Source organism: Somniosus microcephalus, chromosome 2, assembly GCF_052327205.1.
Source record: "Somniosus microcephalus isolate GS21.2 chromosome 2, FLI_Smic_1.0, whole genome shotgun sequence".
In the NCBI taxonomy this organism is placed as follows: domain Eukaryota; kingdom Metazoa; phylum Chordata; class Chondrichthyes; order Squaliformes; family Somniosidae; genus Somniosus; species Somniosus microcephalus.
In genome coordinates this window covers 281,264,928-281,290,296 of record NC_140988.1, presented here as the reverse complement: position 1 = coordinate 281,290,296, position 25,369 = coordinate 281,264,928, and the positions used below count along the sequence as shown (strand labels likewise).

The 25,369-nt window shown below is 46.6% G+C and overlaps 1 protein-coding gene across 1 annotated transcript in view; it reads left to right on the top strand.

Annotated features, from left to right (window-relative positions):
• Positions 1-7,408: 7,408 nt before the first annotated feature.
• Positions 7,409-25,369, top strand: part of mrps30 (mitochondrial ribosomal protein S30) — a 28,203-nt gene continuing 10,242 nt past the window's right edge. The window contains exons 1-2 of the mRNA XM_085972649.1: positions 7,409-7,988; positions 14,356-14,501. Coding sequence (XP_085828775.1) covers positions 7,445-7,988; positions 14,356-14,501 — 690 coding nt within the window. The 5' untranslated portion in view covers positions 7,409-7,444. The remainder of the gene's footprint in view (positions 7,989-14,355; positions 14,502-25,369) is intronic.

Sequence of the window (25,369 nt, the reverse complement as noted above, 5' to 3'; positions counted from 1 at the left end):
CCCTAGCAATCTGTTGCAGCAGATTGCTGGCCTGCTGCAACACCATGAAAGCCCCGGTCAACGGTGGTAGACCCAGCCACAATGGCAGCAGTCAGAGCTTACTTTGCATCAAGCTGAGACTGCATGAGAGCAATCTGAGATTGAATGCCACCAAGCATAGACTGCATTAGAGCACTAAGACATTGCGCCGCTTCCACCTGTGCTGCAATGGAAGTTACCAGATCGCCCATCACAGGCGGCATCAGGTCTGGGTCGCCACGGTCACTCAGGGAGTCTACCATCCTTTGCAGACTGGAAGTGATGGGCTCCATGGTGTGCGCAGAGCTCTGTGCGATGTTGGAGGCGGACGCCTCCATACTCCTTACTATTGCCGAGAGGCTCTCGTACACCCTTGCCATTCCACCCATCATCTCCGCGTGCATGCTCATCACCCTTCTTCTAAAGGCCTCCCCATCGAGGTCATCGGAGTCCTGTGCAGCAGAACTCGCGCGCGAACTCACCCTCCAGGGAGCTGACTCCTGAGCTACCTTTTCCCCCTGACCTTGCTGCAGCCCACTCGTCCCCGGTGCATCACCCCTTGCAGATCCCGCTACTATACTAGCATCCAAAGAACGCGTAGTGCCAGTATCTGAGCTGGTGGCTGCGGGTGAGACATGCAGTGACGCGGTGTCTTCTTCCTCCTCTTCTCCCGCCTCGTTCTCAATATAGAAACATAGAAGATAGGAGCAGGAGTAGGCCATTCGGCCCCTCGAGCCTGCTCCGCCATTCAATGAGATCATGGCTGATCATCCAATTTCAGTACCCTGTCCCTGCCTTCTCCCCATATCCCTTGATCCCTTTAGCCTTAAGAAATATATCCAAGTCCTTCTTGAATATATTTAATGACTTGGCCTCCACTGCCTTCTGTGGTAGAGAATTCTGCAGGTTCACCACTCTCTGGGTGAAGAAATTCCTCCTCATCTCTGTCCTAAATGGCTTACTCCTTATCCTTAGACTGTGACCCATGGTTCTGGACTCCCCGGCCATCGGGAAAATCCTTCCTGCATCCAGTCTGTCCAGTCCTGTTAGAATTTTATAAGTTTCAATAAGATCCCCTCTCATTCTTCTAAACTCCAGCAAGTATAAGCCCAATCGACCCAATCTCTCCTCATACATCATTCCTGCCATCCCAGGTATCACTCTGGTGAATCTTCGCTGCACTCCCTCCATGGCAAGAACATCCTTCCTCAGATGAGACGACCAAAACTGCACACAATACTCAAGGTGTGGTCTCACCAAGGCCCTGTACAACTGCAGAAAGACATCCTTGTTCTTGTACTCAAACTCTCTCGCTATGAAGGCCAACATACCATTTGCCGCCTTAACCGCCTGCTGCACCTGCATGCTTACCTTCAGGGACAAATGCACAAGGACACCCAGGTCTCGTTGCACTTCCCCTTCTCCCAATCTATTGCCCTTCAGATAACAATCTGCCTTCCTGTTTTTGCCACCAAAGTGGATAACCTTGCATTTATCCACATTATACTGCATCTGCCATGCTTCTGCCCAATCACCCAACCTGTCCAAATCATACTGGAGTTTCTCGGCATCCTCCTCACAGCACACACACCCACCCAGCTTTGTGTCGTCTGGAGATATTACACCTAGTTCCCTCGTCTAGATCATTTATGTATATTGTGAATAGCTGGGGTCCTAGTACCGATCCCTGCGGTACCCCACTAGTCACTGCATGCCACTCGGAAAAAGAGCCGTTTTTTCCAACTCTTTGCTTCCTGTCTGCCAACCAGTTCTTTATCCAAGTCAGTACCTTGCCCCCAATCCCACGTGCCTTAACTTTACACGCTAATCTCTTATGCGGGACCTTATCGAAAGCCTTCTGAAAGTCCAAATACACCACATTCACTGGTTCTCCCTTATCTATTCTACCAGTTACATCCTCAAAAAATTCTAGTAGATTAGTGAAGCACGATTTACCTTTTGTAAATCCATGTTGACTTTGTTTGATCCAGTCACTGTTTTCCAAGTGCTCTGCTATTACATCTTTTATAATGGACTCTAGCATTTTCCCCACTACCGATGTCAGGCATACCGGTCTATAATTCCCCGCTTTCTCTCCACCACCTTTTTTGAATAGTGGGGTAACATTAGCTACCCTCCAATCCATGGGAACTGTTCCAGAGTCTATCGAATTTTGGAAGATGACCAGCAATGCATCTACTATTTCTAGGGCCACTTCCTTAAGTACCCTAGGTTGTAGATTATCAGGCCCTGGGGATTTATCGGCCTTCAATCCCGTCAATTTCCCTAACACCATTTCCCTACAAATACTGATTTCTTTCAGTTCCTCCCTCTCATTAGACCCTATGTTCCCCGACATCTCTGGAAGGCTATTTGTGTCCTCCTTTGTGAAGACAGAACCAAAGTATGTATTTAATTGGTCTGCCATTTCTTTGTTCCCCATTATATATTCCCCTGATTCTGAATGCAAGGGACCTATGCTTGACTTCACCAATCTTTTTCTCTTCACATATCTATAAAAGCTTTTACAGTCAGTTTTTATGTTCCTTGCAAGCTTACTCTCATACTCTATTTTCCCCCTTTTAATTAATCCCTTTGTCCTCCTTTGCTGAATCCTAAACTGCTCCCAGTCCTCAGGTTTACTGCTTTTTCTGGCCAATTTATGTCTTCTCCTTGGATCTTATGCTATCCCTAATTTCCCTTGTTAGCCACGGTTGAGTCACCTTTTTTGTTTTATTTTTATGCCAAACAGGGATGAACAAATTCTGTAGTTCATCCATGTGATCTTTGAATGTTTGCCATTGCCTATCCACCGTCAACCCTTTGAGTAACATTCCCCAATCAATCCTACCCAACTCGCACCTCATACCATCATAGTTTCCTTTATTTAAATTCAGGACCCTAGTCTCTGAGTCAACTACTTCACTCTCCATCTTAATGAAGAATTCTATCATATCAACGATACCCTCAGGGACAGGCTGCTCAGGTGCTTGCTCATTATCTGAAAGCATAAAGGCACAAGAGTCAGTTAAGGTAAGGGGAGGGTGCAGGAAGGGAGAAATGCATGCATACAGCATGATTAGCTGGAAAGTGCGAAACGCTTGTGGGGTGAAGGGGAAGTGGGATGTGAGAAGAAGGAGTAGGGATGAACATACCATTGTTGTCCCCAAGGGGGGTCAACATCGCCGGTTGCCACGGCGCCCACCACCTGGCGCCCAATAATGTGCAGCACTCGAGTCTCCAGCTCAGACAGTGGTTGGGTGTCAACTTGTCCCCCGCCTGTGCGCTCCTGCTCCCTCCTGTTGTGAGCCACCTTGGCCTGCAAGAGAAGAGAAAGGAAAGTGTGTGAGATTGTGGAGCAATGACTTTGGGTGATGTGCCTGCCATAGTTGAATAGCGGTCATTGTGTGCAAGGTGTGAGATGTGGGTGTGAATGTTGGTAGGTAGAGATTGTTGGTGGGTGAGTGCTGGGGGGTGTGGTGCTTTGGGCATTGTGTGCACACTGTGGTTCAGATGGTGGTATGTAGCATTTGTTGAAGCATTAACTCACCCTAACTACCCAAGTGAGGTCATTAAATTTCTTCCTGCACTGTGTGTGGGTCCCGGGGACCACAGTGCTGCCCGAGACGTGCTGGGCTACCTCCCTCCACATGGTGCGGTAGACTTGTGGCGAGGGCCTCCTGCCACTTGCCAGGTAGAGCACTGCCCTCCATCTTTCCACTGTGAACACCAACGCCTCCAATGCATGGTTGCAGAATCTGCGGGCTCTCTCCCTGGGGCGTTGATCTGCCATCATTACGGCTGCTCGAGTCGTCCAGGTCCTTCTCCTTGACCTGCTGCTGCTGGCTGAGATGGCTGCACAGCCAGCAATGATGAGAATGAGGATCTGCAGCATCTTCCTTCAAGAACTGGAAAGAGCCTGTGGCAATGATGACTTGTGATTGGACTGCACCCGATACTGGTCAGCACTTCGAGTTTAACGCCACTGAGCTAGGCCATTAGCACTTGATTTAGCGATCCAATACTTTCTTTGTGCAATGAGACTTAATTTTGTGTGTAGTCTGAAGCATTAGCACCTGGCGCTAATTCTCAAACTTTTCAAAAGTTACCGGCCATGCCTGGGCTATAATGAATTTCTCCCCCAACAACTTGCATTTAAGAAGCGCCTTTAACTTAGTAAAACATCCCAAGGCACTTCACAGGAGCGTTATCAAACAAAATTTGACACCGAGCCACATAAGGGGACATTAGGACAGGTGAAAGATGTAGGTTTTAAAGAAGCGTCTTAAAGGAGAGAGAGGTAGAAAGGCAGAGAGGTTTAGGGAGGGAATTCCAGGGCTTAGGGCCTGACTAGCAGTAGATGAGGATGAAATCATTGTGGAGCTGGACTGAAATGACAACAATAAAGGTGCTGTTTTTCTTTTAAAAACAGAAGATATTTTTTCCCTTTATGGACTGCTTGAGCCAAAACTTCAACATTACAAAATACACAATCTTCTATTTTTTTTCCCCCAGTCAAGTTCACATTTTTCATTACAACCACCAATTGGCCGAATAGCAATTGCATTCCTGGAGGGGGGCCTATTAAAATTTAAATACCCTTTGTTAGCAGATTTCCCGTGGTTACAGTCGCAACATAGGCTTGGTAGTCCTGCAACAATAACTTCCGCATGATTCAGGCCCGAGTGGTTTTAAACAACAAGCTTTAATATATATTGACTAATAAAAGTATTGTTCTTCTACAGCTGTTCTACAGGATTACATTAAATGACAAGCAATTAATACAATATTAATAACCGGTTTTCTCCACAAAGTTCAAGGTGATCAGACTTGCACCTTCGTGGGGTAACGTTAAGGCAAATGGGGGGAGAAATTCGGTATCGCCCCGTTTGGGGCGCAATTATTGGCCAGGCATAAAGTTTAGCGCCTGGCGCTAATTATTGCCTCCGACTGCAAACTTGGCTTTTATCGCCCCTGGAGGTGATTGGAGCGCTAAATCAGCTGCTACACACCTCTCTTAAGGCGCTAACACCGAGGAGCGAGGCGCTACCTCAGAGCGCTGGTAAAGCTCATGTGATGTCAGTCAGCAATGGAACACAGACACACGGGCGCCGGCCAGTTCTTAAAGGGGAGGGTCGATCTTGCTCTCCATCCACACCCTGATCATTGCAGCCTTGAATTTCAGCCTGGAGAGACCTGTACTTCAATTCTGCTGGTAAGAGCCAAGAGTGCAGTCCCCATAGTCGCTTCTAAATCGATGCAAAGAACGTCAAATCAAAATGAACCTGCAAAGTGCTGCTCAGTACCCAAAATCCTTCACACAGCGTTGAATCTCTTCAGAAGTCTCTCTCTCTCTCAGAATGCGTGGTGCAAAAATGTCACCGACAAAAAAAGGCAGGAAGCGGTCAGCTTTAATTAGCGCTCCTCCAGTCCCTTCCCGACTGCAGAACGGTCCCCTCAACCTGTCATTGTTAACAGCAGGTGGAAAGGCAGGGGGCATCATTCAATATCCGGTCCGGGGCGCTACACGCTCGACTGACGTCACGATCTGCGGGCGCAGGAGATCATGGCGGTAGTGTTTTGCGCCGCCGCAAAATGTTTGGTCAATTTCGCGAGCAGCGCAAACATCGCCGCGCCCGGGCGCTAGTTGCTTTGTGCCCCATTAGCACCCTGTTTAAGGGGAGGCACAAAGCAATCGAATTTTTCCCCCATGGACTTCTGACTGTCCAGAGAGCGCTCTAACTTTATACTATTCGGCTGCCCATACACAGCTCTGTTCCTATCTTAGTCGTCATTCCCACTCCCATGCTGACTTGTGTTACCCAACTTCACAGGTGCCATACTGCGGCTGCTTCATTCTCTATCTGGTTGTAGAACAGGCTTTCCTCTCAGGAATACTGAAGACTATGTAATCAAAGTACTCAAATACTACAAATGAGAGCAGTTTTCCATGTTGGGTATGTGGGTCTCCTAGCAACCAGCTTTCTTATCTATTCTCTGTCTTTGAGTCTCCAAACTGTCTTTTGTTCACACACAAGAGACATAAATCGATCTCTCCCCCTTCTGCTGCTGATGCAAAGTAAGCCGGGATGCCTGGCTACTTTCTTACATTTAAAGTGTTAAAATATTCTAACACACTACCTTCCGCCATAGTAACATGGGACACCAATAAATGCTGGTATCGCTTGTGTCCAGCATTGCTATGTTGGTAACGGACAAAAATATGAAGCATGATGCCATCCTGCCACTACCACCCACATTGAATACACTCACCCATATTTGGCTGGACATTTTCAACTACTGCCATCACTTCTGGTGGAAAATCCGGAAGTAGCAGTGAAGCAGTACTGTACAATTTTACACATTACCCCCCACCACCCTCCCCCCGTCGACCTGCTTCAAAATCAGGCAGATTGAGAGTGGAAGACCGTAATTAATTATTTCAATTTATGCTTGCTTTATAATTTGCTTTTTTTTGCGACAACTGTTTGTTTGCTTTTTTTTGTGTATCTTGGGTGTGCCCGCTCTGCATTGCTCTAAGCAACTGAACTCCCATGGCATAAATGTGTCTTACGTCCAAGGGGAAATCAAAATTTGATCAACTACGAAGCAAGGCTATACACAAATTATTAATGTTGATGTGCTTGCCTTAATTTACTTACCCTGAACAACAGCCACATCTCCAAACTGTGTGCAACTTGTACCACTCCTGATATTGGAATGTTTTCAAATCACCACAACCCTGAGGGAGGTGTAAATATGTTATAATGTAAATCATTAAACATAATTTGAGCGGGCATCATAAAAGTGACCTTTTACTTTAAAAGCTGTTGGATTGATGTAAAAACCCAACTGGTTCAACTAATGTAATGTCCTTTAGAAGAGGAAACCTGCCACCCTTACTCGGTCTGGTCTACATGTGACTCCAGTCCTACCCCAACGTAGTTGACTCTTAATTGCCCTTGAGATTGCCTAGCAAACCAGTCAGTTGTATCAAACCGCTACAAAGAATACCCCTTCACTGTAGTGATTCAAAAAGGTCCACCCACCACCACCTGCTCAGTGCAACTAGGGATGGGCAATAATGCAGCTTTGCCAGTGACACCCACATCTGAGAATTAAATTTAAAAAAAACGATTTTTTACTTTTTAAAAAGTACAATAATAACTAGGGCCGAGTTATTTAGCAAGAACTCCTTAGTAATGTACAAAAACAACCAGCGTCCTTTAATTAAAAAAAACTGTCGAATCTGCCGCGAAGAAGGAAGCGCCTGCTTTGCTTCTCATTCACATTCGAGTGCGAGTCCCGCCCTGATACTCTTCAACGATTGGTCACCGTGCGGGACTGGGATGTTTTCATTGGACAGTTGTGCCGCCGCGCTGTTTTCTCTCTCTCCCCCCCGCCCCCTCCCCAGGCCGAGCGGACGATGGCCGTGCGTGGCCGGTTGCCGTTGGTGCTCGCGGCGTGTTTGAAGGGCGGGCCCGCGGGGCTGGGCACGGAGCCGGCGGTCTCCCCCGGCCCCCATTACCCGCCCGTCCTCCCGTCCCGGACCGCCAAGAGCAAATCGGCTCAGAAGCGGAGGGAAGAAGAGTTCTTCCAGCGGGTTCACGGCTCCCCTGCGGCGGCCGAGAAGATCCGGCTCCTGACCAAGATCCAGCGGCTCAAGTACGTCGTTTACCCGCAGACGTTGGCCATGGACGTGGATAGGTGGTACCAGTGCTTCACCAAGACCGCCTTGGTGCCGGGGCTCCCCGGCCGGCTGATGGCTGGTGCCGCCGCCCTGGAACTCGGCGAGCTGAAGTCGCTGGTCTGCGAGGCTGTTTTGCAGGAGAATTTCTACCTGAAGAAGCGGCGGCCATTCCTGTACCGGGAGAGGGAGCAGTCGGCGCTGCCTCTCCTCGGCAGCCTGGTGCCCCGACTCGTCAGCGCCCTGGCAGAGCGCAACCCGCTGCTTGGCGCCTCCAGCCTGGGTAAGGACCCGCCCTTCGCGCCGCTCGTTCTGAGGCCGGCCTGACTCACAGATAACTCTCCCTTCACAGCGCCGTCTCCTTGGCATATATCTCGCTGCCGGCCAAAACACGGCGCAGACTGAGACCGACATACTGAATGTGTTTCATCGGGACACAGGAAATGGACTGGCAGTGAAAGACCAGCTGGTCCGTCAGGCCTGCCCCACACACCATGATGGCTGGAGTATCATAATTAAACATTTCCTACCCAGCCTTGTAATCTCCTGGGAGAGGCAAAAATGACAGGTCCAATAAGGGAAAAATAATCTAGAATATTCTTATCGCTTCAGGCCATTGAAACCAGCCCAGGAGATCACATGGATCAAGTGTGATTTATAAAGAAAATTTCTATATGATGCGATCTCTGCCCCAGTCAAAAACCAGTCCAGCTCCCTCTTGAAGGCGAACAGAGTCAGCACCCACCACACCAGCTGGCAGTGTATTCCAGGGCCCTCAATTCTCTTGGAAAAGAAGAACTGCCTAACAGCCAGTCTATTCCTACTGTTACATTGTATAAACTCAGATATAAAGACAAAATACTGTGGATGCTGGAAATCTGGAATAAAAACAGAAAATGCTGCAAATACTCAGCAGGCCAGGCAGCATCTATGGAAAGGGAAACAGTTACTGTTTCAGGTCGATGACCTTTCGTCAGAACTGGAAAGTGTTCGAGACATAACAGGTTTTAAGCAAGTACAGAGGCAGGGAAAGGGGGGAGGGGAGGAAAGGACAAAAGGGATGGTCTGAATTAGTGTCAGCTGTAGCTCAGTTGGTAGCACACTTGCCTCTGAGTCAGAAGGTTGTGAGTTCAAGTCCCACATTGAGCACATAAAGCTAGGCTGACACTCCAGTGTAGTGCTGAGGTGCTGTCTTTCGGATGAAACATTAAACCGAGGCCCCATCTGCGCTCTCAGGTGGACGTAAAAGATCCCATGGTACTATTTCAAAGAGGAGCAGGGGAGTTATTCCCGGTGTCCTGGCCAATATTTATCCCTCAACCAACATTAAAAAAAAACATCTGGTCATTAGCACATTGCTGTTTGTGGGACCTTGCTGTGTGCAAATTGGCTGCTGTGTTTCCCACATTACAACAGTGACTCCACTTCAAAAGTACTTCATTGGCTGTAAAGTGCTTTGAGATGTCCTGTGGTTGTGAAAGGCGCTATATAAATGCAAGTCTTTCTTTCTAGGGTGGAAGGCAGAGATTAAATGAACAGCAGAATCATTACCAGCACCTGCTGTCTGACAAAATGGGAGTAGCGGTTAGGACCTGAAATTGTTGAGCTTGATGTTGAGTCCAGAAACTTGTAAAGCACCTAATTGAAAGATGGGGTGCTGTTCCTTGTGCTTCAATGAAGCAGTGTAGGAGGCTGAGGACAGAGTGGGTCACGATTGCGGACTAAACAGGTGTTCAGCAAAGTGATCACCCAATCTGTGTTTGGTCTCCCCAATGCAGAGGAGACCACATTGTGAGCAGCGAAGACTGTATTAATTTGAAAAGTACAAATAAATCGCTGTTTCACCCAGAAGGAGTGTTTGGTGCCCTGGATGGTGGGAAGGGAGGAGATGAAGCTCAACAGTTAGGCACTTTACAACCTTAGAGTTCAACAATTTCACATCATAACCATTGCTCCCATATTTTCAGACAGCAGGTGCTGGTAATGATTCTGCTGTTCATTTAATCTCTCCTACCTTTCACCCCATCACAGACCTTCCCTTTCCCTGCCTCTGCTTGTTTACAACAACAACTTGCATTTGTATAGCACCTTTAACGTAATACATCCCAAGGCACTTCACAGGAGTGTTACCAAATAAAATTTATGACACCGAACCACATGAGATATCAGAGCAAATGAAAGAGGTAGGTTTTAAGGAGCATCTTAAAGGAGGAAAGGGAGTGGAGAGCTTAGGGCTTCGGCAGCTAAAGGCACGGCAACCAATGGTGGACCCATTAAAATCGGGGATGCGCAAGAGGTCAGAATTGGAGGAGCGCAGATATCTCGGGCTGGAGGAGGTTACAGAGATGGGGAGGGGTGAGGCTGTTGAGAATTTGAAAACAAGGATGACGAGTTTAAAATTGAGGCGTTGCTCAATCTAGACCAATGTAGGTCCGTGAGCTCAAGGGTGATGGGTGAACGGGACTTGGTGCGAGTTAGGATACGAGCAGCAGAGTTTTGGATGAGCTTAAGTTTATGGAGTGTGAAAGATGGGAGTCCAGCCAACAGTGAGTTGGAATAGTCAAGTCTAGAGGTAACAAACGCATGGATGAGGGTTTCAGCGGCAGATGAGCTGAGGCAGGGGCAGAGTCAGGCGATATTACGGGCGATGCTTAAAACCTGTTGCATCTGTTAACATTTTCCAGTTCTGAAGAAAGATCACCAGCCTGAAACATTAACCCTGTTTCTTTCTCCACAGATGCTGCCTGGCCTGCTGAGTATCACCAGCATTTTCTATTTATAGTTTAAACTCATCTGCATGTCCTTCCCAATCAGTTACACTGGAATAATCTCATTAGGCATGCTATCATAGAATAGTACAGCATGGAAAGAGGGCATTTATCCCATCGAATCTGCGCTGGCTCTTTTGAAGAACCAGTTAGCCCCACTCCCCAGCTCTTTCCCCTATCCCTGCAATTATTTCTCCTTCAACTTTTTATCCAGTTCCCTTTTGAAGGCTGCTATTGAGTCTATTTCCACCACCCTATCAGGTAGTGCATTCCAAATCCTAACCATTAGTTGCGTAATTTTTTTTCCCCTCAGGTCACCTGGTTCTTTTGCCAATCACCTTAAATTGTGCCCTCTGGTTATTGACTCCTTAGCCTGCTGTGCTCTAAGGAGAACAACCCCAGCTTCTCCAGTTTATCCACATAACTAATCTCTCATAAGACATAGGAGCAGCAGTAGGTCATTTGGCCCCTCGAGCCTGCTCTGCCATTCAATAAGATCATGGCTGATCTGATCTTGGCCTCAACTCCACTTCCCTGCCTGCTCTCCATAACCCTTGACTCCCTTATCGTTCAAAAATCTGTCTATCTCCACCTTAAATATATTCAATGACCCAGCCTCCACAGCTCTCTGGGGAAGAGAATTCCACAGATTTACAACCCTCTGAGAGAAGAAATTCCTCCTCATTTCCGATTTAAAAGGGTGCCCCCTTATTCGGAAATTATGCCCCCTGGTTCTAGATTCCCCCACGAGGGGAAACATCCTCTCTGCATCTACCCTGTCAAGCCCCTTCAGAATCTTAGATGTTTCAATAAGATCCCCTCTCATTCTTCTAAACTCCAAATAGGCCCAACCTGCTCAACCTTTCTTAATAAGATAACCCCTTCATCTCCGGAATCAACCCCGTGAACCTTCTCTGAACTGCCTCCAATGCAAGTATATCCTTCCATAAATGAGGAGACCAAAACTGTACGCAGTACTCCAGGTGTAACAGGACTTCCCTACTTTTATACTTCATTCCCTTTGCAATAAAGGCCAAGACGCCATTTGCCTTCCTAATTACTTGCTGTACCTGCATGCTAACTTTTTGTGATTCATGTACAAGGACCCCCAGATCCCTCTGTACCTCAGCATTTTGTAATCTCCCTCCATTTAAATAATAATTTGCTTTTTTATTTTTCCTACCAAAGTGGATAACCTCGCATTTTCCCACATTAAACTCCATCTGCCAGATTTTTGCCCACTCACTTAGCCTATCTATATCCCTTTGGATGCGTCCTCCACACAATTTGCTTTCCCACCTATCTTTGTATCATCAGCAACACTCAGTCCCTTCATCCAAGTCATTAATATAGATTGTAAATAGTTGAGGCTCCAGCCTGATCCCTGCGGCACCCCATTAGTTACAATTTGCCAACCTGAAAATGACCCATTTATCTCGACTCTCTGTTTTCTGTTAGTTAGCCAATCCTCTATCCATGCTAATATATTACCCCCAACCCCGTGAGCTCTTATCTTGTGCAGTAACCTTTTATGTGGCACCTTATCGAATGCCTTCTGGAAATCCAAATACACCACATCTACTGGTTCTCCTTTATCCACCTGGCTCGTTACATTCTCAAAGAACTCCAGCAAATTTGGCAAACATGATTTCCCTTACATAAAACCATGCTGACTCTGCTTGACTATATTATGATTTTCTAAATGTCCTGCTATCTCTACCTTACTGATGGACTCCAGCATTTTCCCAATGACAGATGTTAGGCTAACTGGTCGATAGTTGCCTGCTTTCTGTCTCCTTTCTTAAATCGGGGTGTTACATTTGCAGTTTTCCAGTCTGCTGGGACCTCTCCAGAATCCAGGGAATTTTGGTAGATTGCAACCAATGCATCCACTATCTCTGCAGCCACCTCTTTTAAGACTCTAGGATGCACGCCATCGGGTCCAGGGGAGTTGTCCACCTTTAGTCCCATTAGTTTGCCTAGTATTTTCTCTCTAGTGATAGTGATCATCCCTGGAACCATTCTAGTAAATCTCTTATGTACCCTCTCCAAAGCTTTCATGGCCTTCCTAAAGTGTAGTGCCCAGAATTGGACACACTACTCCAGCTGGAGCCAAGCTAGTGTTTTTGTACAGGTTTAGCATAGCTTCCTGGCTTTTGTATTCTATGCCTCAATTTATAAAGCTCAGGATCCCATTTGCTTTATTAACTGCTTTATTAGCCTGTCCTGCCACCTTCAAAGATTTGTGCATAAACACCCCCAGGTCTCTGTTCTTACACCACCTTTAAAATTGTACCATTTAGCATGTATTGTCTCTACTCATTCTTCTTACCAAAATGTATCACCTCTCACTTTTCTGCATTGAATTCCACCAGCTTTTCTATGTTCTCTTGAAGTATATTACTATCTTCCTCACTATTTACTACACATTCTAGTTTCATGTCATCTGCAAATTTTAAAATTCTGCCCTGTATCTCAAGTCCCAAGTCATTCATGTATATCAAAAAACAGCAGTGGTCCTAGTACTGAATGATCCAGCCCTTTCATTATTTCATAGACCTCTCATCAGATCACCTCTAAGTCCACGCTGCTCTAAAGTAAATAGACCAAGGTCTTCAAGCCTAACTAAGTAGCCAAGATTCTTTTAAGAAGGTTCAACAGGTGTCGATAAAACATCTGAACTTGTTTGGTGGCAGTATTGTGGCTGGTACACTTTTGTATGATTGCGTCCAGTAACATTGGCGTTGACTATAGCAGCTTCTAACCATAACCACCATTCCTAACCATAACCCCTAAATCGCGTAGTTTCAATAGTGGCTGTGTCATCATCGATGATGCAGCTCAGTCACATTGTCAGGAACCACTACGTTCTCCTATTGACAACATGTTCGTCATAGCGTTTCCTAACCCTGACCCTAAATCGCACTGATAGTTAACAGCTCCCACGCTTGTAGTTTACTATTTCAATCCCTTAAAACAAAAGCAGAATACAGCAGATGCTGGAAATCTGAAATAAAAACAGAAAATGCTGGAAATACTCAGCAGGTCAGGCAGCATCTAGAGAAACAGAGTTAACCTTTTAGGTCGATGACCTTTCATCAGAACTGGAAGAAGTTAGAGATGAACAGCTTTCAAGCCAGGGAAAAAACAAAAGGGAGCGGTCTGTGATAGGGTGGAGGGCAGGAGTGATTAAATTACAAAAGTGATGGATAGTAGCTTTTTAAACCTGTGTAAAATGACTGTTTCAAAGCAGTACTCATAATCAAGATTCTCAATTTTTTACATGAAGACCAAAAAAAGTAAATACTGGAACGTAACTTGACATATGTATGTCACTCAGTTCCTCATGAAAAATACATCCTTTTAGTTTTGTTTTTAAAGAGTTGGTGCTGGTTGCAGCATTAAGGGGACTGATGTGGATGAGTTGCTACATTTAGTAGTTTGAGGGAAGCTACCTAGAATTTGGGGTGCTTCAGAAATCTTGACCATCTGAAGGATGTGTTAATTGAACTCACTTACATAATTTGATAAACTTGTCCAAACCTGTTAGCACAGTGATATCCTCAGTAAGCATTCCTTAAATAAAGGAATGAACAGGAAGGAAAATAGATGTTTCAGTTCTATTTCTGATAACATTTTTTTTTAAGTACAGAAGACTACCTATTGAATACCACTTCGAACTCTCAAATGGAGAAACTTCTTTGTAATTTACACCATGTCAATTATTCCATTTTCCACCTTGAAAGATTCTGTACTTTGAAATTTTAGATTGATTAATATTTAGCAAGAAGAACTAGATGCAACTAAGTGATTACATTTTAAGCATTATTGCATTTGTGTATTGGCGCTTTAATTTTAAGAACATTTTTATTCTTGTTTCAGATTATGAACCAGAAGTTGGCTTTTACTGGTTGCGGGGTGAACGAACTGTTCCTCGAGGGCATCGGAAAGGGCGAGTAGACCCTATTCGTTTCCAGATTGATGACAAACCGTACTGCCAAATTCGGGTTCCTAAACAGCTCCCTGAGGTAGTCGCTTAATTAAGACATTTAAGGGCTTTATAGGCATCCTCTGTTTGTTTTTATCCAGAAGTTTCTTGTTCTTTGGTCAGCTGATGTTGGCATCAACCACTTATAGGTCAGATAAACTGGCGCTAAGTATAAGGTAAAGTTCCCTCTGTTGTGTCCCAATACTGCATTATAAAAGATCACTTGATTTTCTTTTAATTAGTGATCACTAATATGCTTTTTGGAAAATGACAAGTACTGAGCTTGACAGTCTGAGATCCAAGTTAAAATCATTGGATACAATGGTTATCCAAGAGAATTTTAGACTTTAACGATGCAATGTGCTTAACTACGTTAATTCATTCATCGTCTGCTGAAAGAAAGCTTTCTAAGCCAGTTGTTTCCTTCCTCACTGCATCTCGACTCCCCAAATAATGTTGACACTTCAAAATTTCAACAAATTATGATTTTTTTTTATCTATAACATTTTTAAAATAGAGAATATTAATGACAAAATTCCCTCTTTAAAGTTTGTAGAAAGTAGGATGCATGTAAATTTGGACAGAAGTTTTTTAATTTTACAGAAAATGCAATGTAACTATAATTCAGACATATATTTTTCTTTGAAATGAAGGGACTAGGTAGTGCAGCGAGTTGGACAGTAGTCCTTCACCATTGCAGACCTGCCTGTTTGCGAGCTGTGAAAGTTGCGACATGTTTGGGCACTTTTAATCTAATTCCAGCACTGCAGGGCATTCTGGAGGGGGAGGGTGAACAACCAGTTGTCGTGGTGCATATAGGTACCAACGATATAGGTAAAAAACAGGATGAGGTCCTAAAAGCTCAATATAGGGAGGTAGGAGGTAAATTAAAAAATAGGACCTCAAAGGTAGTAATCTCAGGATTGCTACCAGTGCCACGTACTAGTCAGAGTAGAAATAGAAGGATATTTCAGATGAATACAGGGCTAGAGGAATGGTGCAAGGGGGAAGGGATTTGAATTCCTGGGACATTGGAACCGGTTCTGGGGGAGGTGGGACCAGTACAAACTGGACGGTTTGCACCCGGGCAGGGCCGGGACCGATGTCCTAGGGGGAGTGTTTGCTAGTGCTGTTGGGGAGGGTTTAAACTAAAATGGCAGGGGGTTGGGAACCTGTGCAGGGAGACAGAGGAAAGGGAAGCAAGGATAGAAACAAAAGACAGGAAGGAGAAAAACAAAAGTGGAAGGCAGAGAAATCAAGGGTGTAAATCAAACAGGGCTACAGTAAATAATAATTCTAAAAGGACTAAGAGTGTTAAAAAAACAAGCCTGAAGGCTTTGTGTCTTAATGCGAAGAGCATTCGTAATAAGGTGGATGAATTAGCTGCGCAAATAGATGTAAACGGAAATGATGTAATTGGAATTACGGAGACATGGCTTCAGGGTGACCAAGGCTAGGAATTCAACATACGGGGGTATTCAATATTCAGGAAGGACGGGCAAAAAGGAAAAGGAGGTGGGGTAGCATTGCTGGTTAAAGAGGAGATTAACACAGTAGTAAGGAAGGATATTAGCTCTGACGATGTGGAATCTCTATGGGCAGAGCTGAGAAATACCGTGGGGCAGAAAACATTAGTGGGAGTTGTATACAGACCCCCAAACAGTAATGCTGAGGTTGGGGATGGCATTAAATGGGAAATTAGAGACGCATGCAATAAGGGCACAGCAGTTATCATGGGTGACTTTACATATAGATTGGGCTAACCAAATTAGTAACAATACTGTGGAGGAGGAATTCCTAGAGTGTATATGGGATGGTTTCCTGGACCAATATGTCGAGGAACCAACTAGAGATGAGTCTATCTTATACTGGGTATTATGTAATGAGAAAGGATTAATGAGCAATCTTGTGCGAGGCCCCTTGGGGAGGAGCGATTATAATATGATAGAATTCTTCATTAAGATGGAGAGTGAAGTAGTTGACTCAGAGACTAGGGGGGAGAAATTGAGTATAGCCCCGTTTGGGGCGCTAACTTTTAGCTCCCCGGAAAAATTAGCGCCCCCGCGCCGGAAATCGGTCGGTTGCGCCCCAAAGGGAAGCAGGGCGCTACTGGAGGCGCCTCGCCTCCCTCTTGGGGCGCTGCGAGTGAATATCGTGGCGCTGCGGCACGTCGCGCTGCGGTATTGCAAGCCTTCCCTTCTTAAATGGGAAGGGCCTTGTGCAGCACAATCTGGGGCCCCTGGGATCGGGAGTGCAGACAAAAGAGCCTGGCACCCAAGAGAAGTGCCGGGCTCTTGGAGCGCAACCGGCACTCTGCGGGGTGGGGGACGGGTTCCGGGGACGGGAGCGCAGGCAGGTGCCGGCAGGCGGGCAACAACAAAAATGGCCGCCCTGCACCTCGCCTTTAATTTGCGCCTCCCCGGCCGCAGGTATGCCACCCTGACCCTGTCGGACATGGCATCCGGCGGTAAATCAGGGGGCGCTCCCGAAGATCGCGGCCGGGGCGCGAGCGGTGCGCTGCGCACACTGATGACATCATCGCCAACGGCGCAGCGCTAACGGTTAGCGCCACCACTAACCTCCCGCTGAATTTGGTGGGAGGCGTGGGCAGTGCCGTGCCCGGGCGCTAGTTGGTTTGCGCCCCACTTAGCGCTCTCTTAAGGCGCTAACGGGTGGCGCAACCAACTGAATTTTTCCCCCTAGGGTCCTGAATTTAAATAAAGGAAACTACGATGGTATGAGGCACGAGTTGGCTAGGATGGATTGGGAAACGTTACTTAAAGGGTTGATGGTGGATAGGCAATGGCAAACATTGCGAGGAGCATTTGTAATAAGGTGGATGAATTGGCTGCGCAAATAGAGGTAAACGAATACGATTTGGTTGGGATTACAGAAACGTGGCTCAAGGATGGCCAAGACTGGGAACTCAACATTCAGGGGTATTCGATATTCAGGAAAGATAGGCAAAAAGGAAAGGGAGGTGGGGTAGCATTACTGGTTAAAGAAGGGATTAATACAATTGTAATGAAGGATATTAGCTCTGATGATGTGGAATCTGTATGGGTAGAATTGAGAAATACTAAGGGGAAAAAAACATTAGTGGGAGTGGTATATAGACCTCCAAACAGTAAGGTGGAGGTTGGGGATGGCATTAAAAGGGAAATTAAAGAAGCGTGCAATAAGGGCACAGCAGTCATCATGGGTGACTTTAACCTACATATAGATTGGGCCAACCAAATTAGTAACAATACTGTGGAGGAGGAATTCCTGGAGTGTTTACGGGATGGTTTCCTGGACCAATATGTCGAGGAACCAACCAGAGATCAGGCCATCTTAGACTGGGTATTATGCAACGAGAAAGGATTAATTAGCAATCTTGTTGTACGAGGCCCCTTAGGTTGGAGCGATCATAATATGATCGAATTCTTCATTAAGATGGAGAATGAAGTAGTTGACTCAGAGACAAGGGTCCTCAATTTAAATAAAGGAAACTACGATGGTCTGAGGAGCGAGTTGGGTAGGATTGAGTGGGGAATGGCGCTCAAAGGGTTGACGGTGGATAGGCAATGGCAAACATTCAAAGACCGAATGGATGAGCTACAGAATTTGTTCATCCCAGTTTGGCATAAAAATAAAACAAAAAAGGTGACTCAACCGTGGCTAACAAGGGAAATTAGGGATAGCATAAGGTCCAAGGAGAGGACATATAAATTGGCTAGAAAAAGCAATAATCCTGAGGATTGGGAGCAGTTTAGGAGTCAACAAAGGAGGACAAAGGGATTAATTAAGAAAGGGAAAATAGAATATGAGAGTAAGCTAGCAAGGAACATAAAAACTGACTGTAAAAGCTTTTATAGATATGTGAAAAGAAAAAGATTAGTGAAGTCAAGCGTAGGTCCCTTACAGTCAGAATCAGGGGAATTTATAATGGGAAACAAGGAAATGGCAGTCCAACTAAATGCATACTTTGGTTCTGTCTTCACAAAGGAGGACACAAATAACCTCCCAGAGATGCCGGGGAACATAGGGTCTGATGAAAGCGAGGAACTGAAAGAAATCATTATTTGTAGGAAAGTGGTGTTAGGAAAATTGATGGGACTGAAGGCCGATAAATCCCCAGGGCCTGATGGTCTACATCCCAGGGTACTTAAGGAAGTGGCCCGAGAGATAGTAGATGCATTACTGATCATCTTCCAGAACTCGATAGACTCTGGAACGGTACCCATGGATTAGAGGGTAGCTAAGGTGGTAGAGAAAAAGCAGGGAATTATAGACCGGTAAGCCTGACATCGGTAGTGGGGAAAACGCTAGAGTCTATTATAAAAGATGTAATAGCAGAGCACTTGGAAAGCAGTGACAGGATCGCACAAAGTCAACATGGATTTACAAAAGGTAAATCATGCTTAACTAATCTACTGGAATTTTTTGAGGATGTAACTGGTAAAATAGATAAGGGAGAACCAGTGGATGCGGTGTATTTGGACTTTCAGAAGGCTTTCGATAAGGTCCCACACAAGAGATTAGCGTGCAAAATTAAGGCACATGGGATTGGGGGTAAGGTATTGACTTGGATAGAGAACTGGTTGGCGGACAGAAAGCAAAGAGTTGGAATAAACGGGTCATTTTCCGAGTGGCAGGCAGTGACTAGTGGGGTACCGCAAGGATCGGTACTAGGACCCCAGCTGTTCACAATATATATTAATGATCTGGACGAGGGAATTGGATGTAATATCTCCAAATTTGCAGACGACACAAAGCTGGGCGGGAGGGTAAGCTGCGAGGAGGCTGTCGGGAAACTCCAGTACGATTTGGACAGGTTGGGTGATTGGGCAGAAACATGGCAAATGCACTATAATGTGGATAAATGTGAGGTTATCAACTTTGGTGGCAAAAACAGGAAGGCAGATTATTATTTGAATGGCAATAGATTGGGAGAAGGGGAAGTGCAAAGAGACCTGGGTGTCCTTGTGCACTAGTCGCTGAAGGTAAGCATGCAGGTGCAGCAGGCAGTTAAGAAGGCAAATGGTATGTTGGCCTTCGTAGCAAGAGGGTTCGAGTACAGGAACAAGGATGTCTTGCTACAGTTGTACAGGGCCTTGGTGAGACCGCACCTTGAGTATTGTGTGCAGTTTTGGTCACCATACCTGAGGAAGGACGTTCTTGCCATGGAGGGAGTGCAGCGAAGATTCACCAGGCTGATACCTGGGATGGCAGGAATGACGTATGAGGAGAGATTGTGTCGATTGGGCTTATACTCACTGGAGTTTAGAAGATTGAGAGGGGATCTCATCGAAACCTATAAAATTCTGTCAGGTCTGGACAGACTAGATGCAGGAAGGATGTTTCTGATGGCCGGGGAGTCCAGAACCAGGGGTCATAGTCTAAGGATAAGGGGTAAGCCATTTAGGACTGAAATGAGGAGGAATTTCTTCACCCAGAGAGTTGTGAACCTGTGGAATTCTCTGCCACAGAGGGCGGTGGAGGCCAGTTCATTAAATATATTCAAGAAAGAGTTCGATATGTTTCTTGAGGCTGAAGGGATCAAGGGATATGGGGAAAAGGCAGGGACAGGGTACTGAATTTGGATGATCAGCCATGATCACATTGAATGGCGGAGCAGGCTCGAAGGGCTGCATGGCCTACTCCTGCTCCTGTCTTCTATGTTTCTATGTTTTAGGATTCAGCAAAGGAAGACAAAGGGATTAATTGAGAGGGGGAAAATATAATATGAGAGTAAGCTTACAGGGAACATAAAAACTGACTGTAAAAGCTTCTATAGATATGTGAAGAGAAAAAGATTGGTGAAGTCAAGCGTAGGTCCCTTGCAGTCAGAATCAGGGGAATTTATAATGGGGAACAAAGAAATGGCAGACCAATTAAATACATACTTTGGTTCTGTCTTCAAAAAGGAGGACACAAAGAGCCTTCCAGAGATGTCGAGGAACATAGGGTCTAATGAGAGGGAGGAACTGAATGAAATCAGTATTTGTAGGGAAATGGTGTTAGGGAAATTGATGGCATTGAAGGCCGATAAATCCCCAGGGCCTGAATTCTATAGACTCTGGAATAGTTCCCATGGATTGGAGGGTAGCTAATGTAACCCCACTATTTAAAAAAGGTGGTAGAGAGAATACGGGGAATTATAGACCGGTAAGCCTGACATCAGTAGTGGGGAAAATGCTACAGTCCATTATAAAAGATGTAATAGCAGAGCACTTGGAAAACAGTGACAGGATCGGACAAAGTCAACATGAATTTACAAAAGGCAAATCATGCTTGACTAATCTACTGGAATTTTTTGAGGACTGGTAGAATAGATAAAGGAGAACCAGTGGATGTGGTGTATTTGGACTTTCAGAAGGCTTTCGATAAGGTCCCGCTTAAGAGATTGGTGTGCAAAGTTAAAGCACATGGGATTGGGGTAAGGTACTGACTTGGATAGAGAACTGGTTGGCAGACAGGAAGCAAAGAGTTGGAATAAACGGGTCTTTTTCCGAGTGGCAGGCAGTGACTAGTGGGGTACCGCAGGGATCGGTGCTAGGACCCCAGCTATTCACAATATATATAAATGATCTAGACGAGGGAACTAGATGTAATATCTCCAAGTTTGCAGACGACACAAAGCTGGGTGGGCATGTGTGCTGTGAGGAGGATGCAGAGAAACTCCAGTATGATTTGGACAGGTTGGGTGATTGGGCAGATGCAGTATAATGTGGATAAATGCGAGGTTATCCACTTTGGTGGCAAAAACAGGAAGACAGATTATTATCTGAACGGCAATAGATTGGGAAAAGGGGAAGTGCAACGAGACCTGGGTGTCCTTGTGCATCAATCGCTGAAGGTAAGTGTAATGAAATCTGTTTGTCTTGATCCTGTATTCGTTTTGCACTCATGTATATTACCCTCCCCCACTGTGTATAGTTTCACTTCCTCTTTCCCGACTAACCTGGGAGGTTCCAGGTCTTGGCTCTTGGCTCCGCCCCTGACTTCTCTTACATAAAGATCCCAGGATCTGTATGACTCATTCCTGTGAACCAGCCGGCGTGTTGAGATGTTAGCTCTGATCTTAGTGATTAAAAGCCAACTTGTTTAAGTCTATAACTTCTAGTTTTGTGGTTATTGAAGGCCCATCAATTTTAATCACTAAAGAATACTAGGATGGATCGACTCCTAAAACCAGAGCGTCTGGACTTGGATCCACATTCTGCTGGAGCATCAAATCAATTTGGACACTGGCTCAAATGCTTCGAACTCTTCGCGGGGGCCTCATCCGCTAGCGAGGTAGATAAACTGAGTCTACTGACTACTCGCGTAAGTCATCGGATTTATTCGTTCATCCGGGACGCCACCTCTTACACGGAGGCCATCACTATCCTGAAGGCCCAATACCAGAGGCCGGTAAACGAAGTGTACGCCAGACATCTGCTGGCTACACGCAGGCAGCGACCAGAGGAATCAATGGACGATTTCTTACAGGGTCTAAAGGACCTGGTCCAGGACTGTAACTGCAAGGCCGTGACGGCCAACGCGTACTCTGACGAATTGGTCCGCGATTCCTTCATCGCGGGCCTCAAATCGAATTATATCCGGCAGAGACTGCTGGAGAAGGAGGTCCTGGACTTAAAAAAGGCAGTGGCCACTGCGCGGTCGCTGGACGTGGCCCAGAAAAACTCTTGACTCTTATTCTTCCGGCCATGCGGCCCTCACCGCCTCGTGCGCGCCGAGGGGGCTGCCATCTTGGAATCAGCCATCTTCCCCATCCATGTCTGAGACCAGCTCTACGCCGCCGTAGTCCCCACACAGAAGTTCACCCAGGAGTCCTACTACAGCGGCCATGTCTCGAGGCCCGAAATGCTACTTCTGCGGCCAGGCCAAGCACCCCAGACAACGATGCCCAGCGAAGGACGCTACATGCTTCAAATGTAAGAAAAAGAGGCATTTTAGCAAAGTCTGCAGGGGGAATCCGATTTCCAACTCCGTCACCGCCTCGTGCGTGCCGTGCGGGCCGCCATCTTGGGATCCGCCATCTTTTCCCGACTCAACGGCTGCCCAGGGCCCAACAGTGGCTTCGATCACGGTGGATCAATCCAGGCCACACCTGTTGACAAAATCCATGATGGACATACAGGTAAATGGGAATTTAACGAAATGTTTAATTGACTGTGGGAGTACCGAGAGTTTTATCCACCCTAGCCTGGTACGGCGGCACTCATTAACGGTAACCCCTACACGGAGCAGAATTGCTATGGCTGCTAAGCCCCACACTTCGGACATTTTGGGCTACTGTGTGGTAACACTGACTAAAAGGCACGGACTACAAGGATTTTAAACTCCTCGTGATGCCAGAACTCTGTGTTAATGTAATCTTGGGCCTGGACTTCCAGTGCCACCACAAAAGTGTCACGCTAGCATATGGCGGGTCCCAGCCGCCACTCACAGTCTGTGGCCTATCAACCTTAAAAATCAGCCCGCCCTCTTTATTCACTAATCTCGCTCCGAACTGTAGGCCCATAGCGACCAAAAGTAGACGGTACAGTCTGGAAGACAGACACTTTATCAAGGCGGAAGTGGACAGACTCCTGCGGGAAGGCATTATTGAATGCAGTACCAGCCCGTGGCGTGCCCAAGTAGTCATAGTTAAAAATAGCGAAAAGAAACGGATGGTAATTGACGACAGCCAGACTGTTAATATTTATACCCAGCTGGACGCCTACCCTTTACCCCGCATATCAGAAATGGTCAACCAGATTGCGCAATACCGAGTCTTCTCGACTATCGACCTCAAATCCGCGTATCACCAGCTCCCCATTAGAACGGAGGACCGCATATACACCGCCTTCGAGGCGAATGGGCGCCTCTACCATTTTCTCAGAGTGCCCTTCGGAGTAACAAATGGGGTCTCGGTCTTCCAACGTGAGATGGACCGCATGGTTGACGAGAATAAACTACAAGCTACCTACCCCTATCTGGACAATGTCACTATCTGCGGGCACAACCAGCAAGACCACGATCTAAATCTTGCGAGATTTTTAAAAACTGCCCTAAAGCTGAATCTAACCTACAACGAAGACAAATGTGTCTTCAACACAACCCGTCTCTGTATCCTCGGCTGTGTGGTGGAAGATGGGGTAATTGGACCGGACCCTGACCGATTACGCCCCCTAAAGGAACTGCCCCTGCCACACAATCCCAAAGCTTTAAAAAGGTGCCTGGGATTTTTTTCGTATTATGCCCAATGGGTGCCCAATTACTCTGATAAGGCCCGACCCCTCATTAAATCGACGTCCTTCCCACTATCAGCTGAAGCTCGGGAGGCTTTCACCAGTATTAAAGAGGACATTGAAAGGGCTGCAGTGTGTGCAGTGGACGAATGCATTCCCTTTCAAGTCGAAAGCGATGCGTCAGACTTTGCCTTAGCTGTGACCCTCAATCAGGCTGGGAGACCTGTGGCCTTCTTCTCCCGAACCCTTCAGGGACCTGAAATCAGGCACTCTTCTGTCGAGAAGGAGGCACAGGCTATAGTGGAGGCAGTGCGGCACTGGAGACACTACCTAGCCGGCAAACGTTTCATCCTGCTCACCGACCAGCGGTCGGTGGCTTTCATGTTTAATAACAAAGGGGGAAAATCAAGAATGACAAAATACTCAGGTGGAGGATCGAACTATCCACGTTCGACTATAATATTATGTACAGGCCGGGAGCCCTTAATGAACTCCCAGACGCCCTATCGCGGGGAATGTGTGCCAGCATTCATACGGACAAATTACAGGGTCTCCACAATGACCTCTGTCACCCAGGGGTCACCCGACTATACCATTTTATAAAGTCCCTCAATCTGCCCCACTCCATCGAGGAGGTCAGGGCAATGACCAGAGCCTGCCGCATCTGTGCGGAATGCAAGCCTCGTTTCTACAGGCCTGACCGTGCACACCTTATCAAAGCCACACGGCCATTTGAGCGCCTAAGTCTGGACTTCAAGGGACCCCTTCCCTCTGCCGACCGTAACATATACTTCCTCAATATCATTGATGAATATTCCCGCTTCCCCTTCGCCATTCCCTGCCCAGACATGATCAGTGCCACGGTCATCAGGTGTCTCTGTAATCTATTCTGCATGTTTGGCATGCCGAACTACACACACAGCGATAGGGGGACGTCATTCATGAGTGACGAGCTGCGCCAGTTCTTGCTCTCGAAGGGGATAGCCACCAGCAGAACCACTAGCTACAACCCCCGGGGTAATGGGCAAGTGGAAAGGGAGAATGCTACTGTTTGGAAGGCTGTCACGTTAGCCTTAAAGTCAAAAGGCCTTCCGACCTCCCGCTGGCAGGAAGTCCTCCCAGACGTGCTCCACTCCATAAGGTCTCTGTTATGTACTGCCACTAACGCTACCCCTCACGAAAAGATGTTCGTTTTCCCCCGGAAATCCACCTCGGGCATATCTCTACCTGCGTGGCTGACGTCTCCGGGGACAGTACTATTGCGGAAGCACGTGAGAGGCCATAAAACGGACCCCCTTGTGGAAAAGGTACAGCTCCTCCATGCAAACCCTCAGTACGCCTATATCGAATACTCTGATGGGCGAGAGGACACTGTTTCCATAAAAGACCTCGCTCCCTCGGGGAGCGGAGAGAACGATGGGAGACTACCCGATGAAGACCTACACTACAAAGAGACAGGACGCCCAGAGGTATCAATACCCAACTTTAACCTGGAGGACACTGCAGATAACCTGGAAGACACTGCGGAGGCCCGGACAGCGGAGGAACCAGAATCCACTCCCCTAGAGGCACCCCAACCGGCTTTGCGCCGATCACCGAGAACTGCAAAACCTCCTGACAGACTTACTTATACCAACTTTTAAGAAACATCACCCCGATGGACTAAATCTATAGAAGGGGTGAATGT